This window comes from Liolophura sinensis, chromosome 7 (assembly GCF_032854445.1).
Source record: "Liolophura sinensis isolate JHLJ2023 chromosome 7, CUHK_Ljap_v2, whole genome shotgun sequence".
NCBI lineage: Eukaryota > Metazoa > Mollusca > Polyplacophora > Chitonida > Chitonidae > Liolophura > Liolophura sinensis.
Genome location: NC_088301.1, coordinates 46,050,994 through 46,059,547, shown reverse-complemented (window position 1 = coordinate 46,059,547; position 8,554 = coordinate 46,050,994). Strand labels below are relative to the sequence as shown.

Below are 8,554 nucleotides of genomic sequence, written 5' to 3'. Positions count from 1 at the left end.
AGACACTACACACAACTTGCAGCCTTGTTACAGCTACATGTGGTATACATTAAGATAGTTTTACAAGTTGTTGAAGATTCCCTAAATCCAGAGAACTAAAAGAAGCCTCAAGTGCCATTTCAGAATTTTTAATTCATGGGTAATCAGCAACTGGGTTCAACTTCAGATGTCTGGTGTTCATCAAGGAGTTATCTGAAAATAATAAATATGGTAAATAAAAAGTCTCCAGCGAGTGATTTTGGTAATTGGATTTAACTAATGGTTAACAAGGAAAACCTGTGCGGAAGTAAACCACCATCAACCTTTTAGCAAGTTATCCTGTTCATTCATTCAGAGAACATTCACCTAATGTTCTCTTGACACTAGAGATCATTTGTCTTCCACCAATATGACTACCATTATTCTTCAACCTTTTCAACCATGCCTGTGACCAATACTTTGAAACATTGAGAGAACTATGTATGGGGTGTAAAGAAATAAATTTCAAAATTTTTTCAAGCAAGTTTCTTGAATGACACAAAATCGTTTTAGTGTCCTTTTCATAATAATTGTACACATAACTGTCACTGAAAAAAGTGCTTTGGAGGTCGAAGTTGAAGATTTACAGTATTTTCACGCAGAAAAGTTTCAATTCCTGTCAACTTTTACCTTTCTTTTTATAAAAAAAATAACGTTTTTACTTTCAATGTATTTAAAAGGATTAAATTTCTTTTTTTTCTAAAACAAAATTGTGTCATAATGTTGTATGAGGTTTTCATCTCGCCTAATGACGAAATAACTGTGTATGCTTGCGAACAAAAGCTTCCAAAATACAGCTAAAAACACACAAAATCATGTTTTCTGGGGTGTTCGTCCCTTCGACCACTCACCAGGAATTTGCCCTGGACCATGGTTGTTTTTCTCACTCCAATCTGCATTGACAGCTGTGTCTCGTGTGACCTAGTGACTGAATGACAAGTGACTTTACCACTGAGTTATGTAATATTGTTGTATTCGATATGTTGTCATTGTCAACATCTAAGCATGGTAGCAAATCCTTGTTAGGTTATGATTTTGTAAGCAATACACAGTTGATATGGAAACCAATATGGCAGTGTCCTATTCTTTGTTTTGATACAGCACTTGGTTGAATCCAGTAAATTATATCAATGATCCAGTATCACCTGGACAAGTCATGACCAGCTTGCAACAAAATCATGAAATCACCTTTCGAATAAACTGTATTGAATAAAGAGAACAACAACCAATCAAGTTACTTTTATATGATAAGAGGTGATTGTATTTATTGACTTGTTTGCTTTTATAAATTAACAGTAACACAAATAACATACTATAATTAACAGACTTAGACTCTGTCTTCTGTGGTCTCAAACACTCACTGTTTACCAAAATATATAGAAAAATACACTCTTACCTAACACAAAACAAGCGCACTGTACCTAGTTCTGCATGTTCCTGTCTAACAAGGTAATCATCCAACACAATGTGACAAAATGCTTTGTTATTATACAGGTGTTATTTGAGTCGAGCGTGCTCATTGTGACACACACACACAGCTAGAAAACACAGGTTAACACTTGTGGACTGAAGTGCTAAAATGTGTATGTATCCTCCTACCAGTCTGCAATGGTGTTTCGTGCTATATAAAGTTTCATTACATGTTACATAAGTGGGAAGGTCTGCCAGCAACCTGCGGATGGTCGTGGGTTTCCCCCAGGCTGTGCCGGGTTTCCTCCCACCATAATGCTGGCTGCCGTCGTATAAGTGAAATATTCTTGAGTACATTCGTAAAATGCCAAACAAATAAAATCAAAACATGTTACAGGCCCAATGGATTGTGGCTAACTTCTGGAAGTTTCTGAATAGTTAACGCCCCCACTGGCTGGTCACACCAATCATCACGGGGAATAACCAGTATTGCACTGGTTATCTCCCTTTATTCATCCCAAATCAGCCTCTGTGAGTGAGTGAGTGTATGCAATTAATTCTTGGACTTCAAGAAGCATTACAGACCAATTCTATGATGAATGATGTTCTTGGAACCTTGAATACTGCTCACTTATTGCATGTAGGCCTATCGGCAGGCTCCCATGAAATGAGACAGGCCTACTTGTGCAAATAAAGCTAGATCCAGTTGTAACTGTAAGCCATGTAACAGTAGCGATCCGTACAAATACACCTTCGCTAACACCACCCCATAGTTATGAAAACCAGAATCACTTTTCCATCTATGACCTGTATGTAATTTGAGATGTCTCATTTCATGGGAGACTATTTTACAAGGAATGGCGTAGGTATCTGTTCAGCCATTTAGCACCAAACTTCATTCATTATCCCATATTCACCCACATTCATAAATAATGTCCACAGGTGTCTGGAATAGGGCAATGGCATTTAATTTTCATTCTGTTAGGTGGTTTTGGATGTGAAGTAGGACCTCTAGCCATGGTTACTTCAAAAACTGATTGTAGCACAATATCTGCAATGTTACAAATGTGTAAAATTGTATTGTTTCTAATGTGACATGAGATGGGAAAGGAACAGAACTTGAAATCAATATAACAGCATCACAATCTTGTTGTTGGGTTTTTCCAGAGTCTGCCTTCAACGTTCATATTATACTAATATGGTCACATCCATTAAGTCCATAAATTATCATTCACTACTGCTCAACCCAAAAAGCCACAGGCCTATATATTTTTACTACACTTTACCACAGGTAAAATTGACTGAAAACACATAATCAAGAATAGTGCTGTTTTCCCAGAAAGATATGTACAATTAAGTACAAGTAGTTTCCCAAATTTTAGAAAAAGAGAGAAAAGCACAAGCTAAAAAAAAACAAAGAGGAGTAAACGTCACTTGATCTTAAATTCCTTCTCATGACTCACTAGCCTACATGTATGTATATCAAATTCATCAATGTCTTAAAAATACAAATTCACAACAAAGGCCATTTGTAACAAAGTTTAAAAGGAAACCAATTTAAAGCTTTGGGCCCAGAAAGGCAGACCTGATTACATCATAAAAATCAATAAGTTCACATTCATTGATAACATACATATGTATACTGTATATCAACAAAATCCTTCCGTTCTCTACATGTTGATGTAGGTCTATATTATGTAAACACTGAGTAAGTAGTAGAGTTAACTTTCTAATAAAAACTTCATTTAAGACATAACCCATGAATGTTATCCATTTAATATCAACTATTATTGTAGATTGTTTTATCCTAAGATACACTGTATGTAGTTTACATTATATCATTAAGTTCTATACCATATACCTTCCCCAATACTATGACCCTGATTGTGAAATTCACTACTGTCCAATTTGCAATTTATTAAAAGAATACAGAACTAATGATGACTGGCAGAGTGGAGACAGGATTTTGGGGTAAATTCTACAAATTTGGTCATGCTTGAAAAATCTACTATATCCAAAACTGAGCTTAACCTGACTTCCTTGCTTCTTAAACCAAGAAATCTATAACAATTCTACATCACTTTTAATGTTTGATACATATACAAGATGGTATCACAGCAAAATTTCCTTATATTTCTGCCAATATGTTTACTCCCTTTTGTTTTTCAAAAAACCAACTGCAAAAGAGAGAGAGAGAGAGAGAGAGAGAGAGAGAGAGAGGCTGGGAAAGCACTTGCACAAAACAATCTTGCACAAAAAAGATATTTAAAACATGTCTCAGTTATCCAAAAAACAAACAAACATATACATTCACCTTAAATATAGAACCACAACCAAAAATGAGGGAAAAACAACCTAGGGTAAAATATTACAATTGTGGCTTATTTTCTTGTCGAATATGACGACTAGACTTTCTGGAATACACATTCATGCAATAAAATGATCTATGTTATATACACGTAGGTATATACAGGTCACTTTTTCGTAACTAGTATATGAAAGATACTATGAATATTTTAGTGTTACTACAACCAACACTTGTGTATGCTATATATATATAGTCTTTCAGATTTGTCTCCATCTGAATGTGATAAACTGATTAGACATGTCTATATTCCTCTCCTAATAAACTGACTACAGTCATATATGCAAAATATTATGCATGGTGTTAAACACCTATAAACCAAATCAAACATGTACATGTATATTCCTTCGCAAGTTTCTGAAGTTCCATAATCTCCAAACCAACATATTGCAACATTTTCCAATTTTGACGTGAAATGCTGATGATACTGGCAATATCTGGATCATGGTAACGCTTGAAACTATGTATATGTTGACACAAAGTCTATGTCCAAAGCCTATAGAGTCTTACCATATAGAGCCGAAATGCTCTTGCACATGTACTCAGATCAGAATCATGATAATATGTAACTTAATCTGTCTTCAACTTCTTTTACATAGGTGTTCTAATCTAGAAAATACAGTGATTCTTTATCGTGTTAATGTCAACAAAATTCATATAAGGTCAAAATGATCTTATACTTTAAACAACTAGGAATCCCAAAGCTTAGATGTATTTCTTTCTGGTCAGATAATATAGTCTTCAAATCCTGTAAATCATTTACTTTTTTTTTTTCATCATGGAAGGGCAGTTTATAACTTGAACAATGATAACATGGTGGTAAGTGGTGAAATCCAATGTAATCTGACACTTTCTTTCACACTTTTACTCACCTTTCATGCCAAGTACTACATATACATGTCTTTCATGTACATCATCCTATAGGTACCCTGTGCTACCGCTTAACCTTAAAGAAACGTTCCAACACTGTCCACGCAAATTTGTCCCTCATTTGTGACTTAAAATTTTCATACCATCGAATAATTTCACGCCGACGAGCAGCCTTTTGCTGCTGAGTAAGCTGGCGCTCATTTTTCAAGAGGCCGGCAAGTTCGCTCCAATTTTTAACATAAATCACAGGTGCCTTGTATTGTTTTAGGAGCCTTAGAGGAAAATTGGCAGAGGATTTGGAAGCCCCACATTGTCCTGGTGTCATGGCATCTTCCACAACTGGGATAGAACCGTAGGACATGGCCTCGTAGATTCGGTAACACTCTGTATTCTGTCCTACGGGACTAAGGGTCATATCACTTTGAGCCAGGGCCCTGAGGTAGTCATCACGGCTATCCGCCGACTCCTTCGGCAACCACCTGAGAAACAAAAACACAAAATGATCATGCTAAAACAGACTGAGTAAAAGTGCAAAGGCAATCTAGGTCATAAGGATGGAAAACCACTATCCTGAATCAGACTTGGAAAAGATGGTCAACTTATGGTCAATTATGCTCTGATTTATCTTCACATTATCTTCATTAAAAATCAAATTTCTTGTACATTCTAAAGAAGAAAAAAACATTTCGTACACAAAAACTATGTTTATGGATGGTGTACAACTGTACATTGGCAGGTGCCCCTAACACAAACTTGGATGGTTGTAAAAGCTACAGAAGGTACTTGACATAGACTTTACATGTATACTGTAGACTAACCAACCTTAGTCGGTATACATGTAATTTTAAAGCAGTTCCCTGGCAGGGCCTGTCTGTTTGATACTTACTCATATCGTGCCCTCACATAGCACATATCCTGGTACTGCCCCTCCTTCAAGGTCTCGACAAGCTTCTCCCTAGAGGAATTTCTATATATTGTTCCTAGAAAATTACAGCTGTACTTCCTATGAATTTCTATAGGTAGATGAGCACTGTCCACCTTTGGAAAATCCCTGTATCTGAAACACCAAATGGTGTGAACTTAATCATCCTATCAACTCTTGCCTTTTTACGTACATGTATATCTAGGCAAATTTATCATGCATTAGAGGTACGTTTTCTGATTTCATTGAGTATTGCTTTAAGCTTAACACCTTCTCAAGAATTGGAGGAAAAAGGAGTATCTGGCTGTGCAGCAAACCAATTTTAGCAAGATACTGACCAACTTTCCCAAGTTTCACAAACCCCTGGTGCATATGATGAATTGCATTGCAATATTGGTGGAACACCAGTGGTGTTCAGGAACTGCTAGATGTCCATAAATATGCACGTGTAATATGTTTTGGTATACAGATATGGTGAATTTCGTATACAACTGTTCCTCAAACTGTTCAAGAAAGTAAGATTTGACACATTTTGTAGGAAGCATATTTGCTTTAGAGTAAATATACTGGTATGGAGGGTATAAAATGTGTTGAAAAATTTGAACGCTTGTTTAAGACCTCTTGTGTAGTAATTCAACTATTGTAAATCATTGACCTTTTCAACCTCTAAAGCACTTTTTTCAGTGGAATTTATGGACACAATTATTATGGAAATGAAGTTAAAAATGATTTATTTGTGAAAACTGAATATACAAGCTTCCTCAAACTGCATATTATTTCTCTACACCTGATAAATAGTTTTCTCAGGATGTTTTAAAATATTGGTTGCACAGACAGTTGAAAAGGTTGAAGAATTAAGGTACTTCATTTTACCTTGAATTTCACCAATTAATAAACGATTCAGGTTCAATGCCACCTCATTTTCCCTGAATCTCGGAGTTCTAATCATCGTAAACAGGTGTTTTGAGGTTTGTTTGGAAAGAAGGATTATATCCTACTTTTGCACCAAAAGTAAATGGCCATGAATTGCCTCGTTATCTTTCGAGTGAATTTTTAGTTGGAATGAAACAAACCTGCTGAAGGTGTGCATGAGAAAAGTCTATTCCATTTAATGATTCATCTAACTAAAGAAAAGTAAAAAGTTACTTACGTGGCTACACCAAGTGGCCATTGGTAAAAATTTACATCATCAATATCTGGACTGTCATACACCAAATACACAAATTTGACAATTCCACCCATGAATTCCATGTAGGGTTTGATCCACTCATTATCACACTGTTCATTGCCTAGAAGAAAGACAGCAACATTCCTTAACTGGCGGAATGTTGGCAGATGATCTAACCAAAGTTTGGCAAAATCTATTTTGGAAGGCTCTCGTCCATTTAGCACCAAAATTAAGTTTTCCACTGTCTTTGGAACCTTGCTTGGAATGACACCTGGACCTGTTCGAAACCTAAAAGGAAAAATAAATAAATACGACAGTTATTTACCATTTAACGTTAAACTATATACTGATAAAGTTGTATGTTAGACATTGATTTGGACAACACACTATACTGGATATATTGTACCTGTGCAATGAAAGAGTTACTTCCCCTCATACAAAACAATCCACCTGCAAGCCCTTTACATTGCCTTCTTGTACAGAACTAATATATATGCTTAATCTATTGATCCTGATGTAACATTATTTGTTTGAAAGACACAGTTTTGTGGAAAGGATTTCAAAAGTTTTAAATCATACACATGTACAGGTAAATCTATGAAAGGAACATGTATGAGCAAGTCTATGTTTTTCTGTTGTTTTTGTTTGGTGACATGAGCGACTTTGGTAATTGCTTTTTCGACTGCTACATAGATTTACATGTTGAATTTAAAAATAATGAGAGAAAACTCCTAATTCTGTGTATTTATGAATGGCACAGCCTCGTGCCTCCGCACTTCAGACTGTTGTGTATGGCTCACCAAAGTACCAACTTAGAAGCAGAATACAAGATGAAAAGAGAACTGGTTCATTTCTTGTGGGAAGTGTATGAACTAAGACTGTTAACTGTACATGTTCAGCTAGCAGACATAACACTCTCCCGAGAGACGGCTTGACTGTCTCATGGACATAACGGCACATTTATTATTTGCTTGAGTGGAGTTTTACCGTCAACAACTCAGACTACAAGTAAGTAACAGGGCCATAAAAGCACTCCTGGTACAAGTCTATGGATTCTACAATTTTAAGTCTTGGGTCCTCACAAACACTGAGGATAGAGGTACCCTAAACCCTCAACCTTTCTGCCTGTGACACTGCAACTTTCAGTGCAATTTATGCACATTTTACTTTTATTTTGGAGACAAAAGTTGCATCAGTAATTCATAGAGTTTTGGGAATTTTGTCCCAATATTTAGCCTTGAGGCAATAGGAGCAACATTTGCGGTTAAATTATTGACCAGTTTAGGAGATGTATATTCTGCATATCTAAATATTACAGATATTTTGCTCTCGAATTTTTCATGCATGCATATACTGTTAAGTGGACACAGATATGTACACATGTGCCTGTTAGACCTCTAGACTCCATATATTAGTTGCACAATTCACGCCTTCTAAATTTTGATGTGAACTTGGCAAATGAACAAGTCTTTTCATCCATAGGCCTATGAACTGTTCCTGTCTGATTCTATAGGTGCATACACCATATGAAAAATTTCCAGAGGCCTATGAAATGTACACGTATGTGGGGGAAGAACCCTGGGATACAATTAGTTGGTGTATTCAGCATTATGTACAAGTGATGTCAGTAGTGTCCAGGTTCACTTGGGCTCTTCTCTTATACAGCTGGGTAAATGGTTCTGAAATACTCTTGAGGATTTGATAACATATTTTGGCTATCTGGTTTCTAATGCTGTCTTGTCTGTCAGAAATAACTTTAATGTCTGACAGCTGTGAAGAGAAAAACATCAAGTTACTCAAC

At 36.0% G+C, this 8,554-nt stretch overlaps 1 protein-coding gene across 1 annotated transcript in view; it reads right to left on the bottom strand.

Moving 5' to 3' along the window:
* Positions 1-4,007: 4,007 nt before the first annotated feature.
* LOC135471173 (ribitol-5-phosphate xylosyltransferase 1-like) overlaps positions 4,008-8,554 on the bottom strand; it is a 49,023-nt gene continuing 44,476 nt past the window's right edge. Inside the window, exons 4-6 of the mRNA XM_064750268.1 lie at positions 6,736-7,041; positions 5,550-5,720; positions 4,008-5,142 (exon numbers count right to left, since the gene is read on the bottom strand). Coding sequence (XP_064606338.1) covers positions 4,728-5,142; positions 5,550-5,720; positions 6,736-7,041 — 892 coding nt within the window. The 3' untranslated portion in view covers positions 4,008-4,727. The remainder of the gene's footprint in view (positions 5,143-5,549; positions 5,721-6,735; positions 7,042-8,554) is intronic.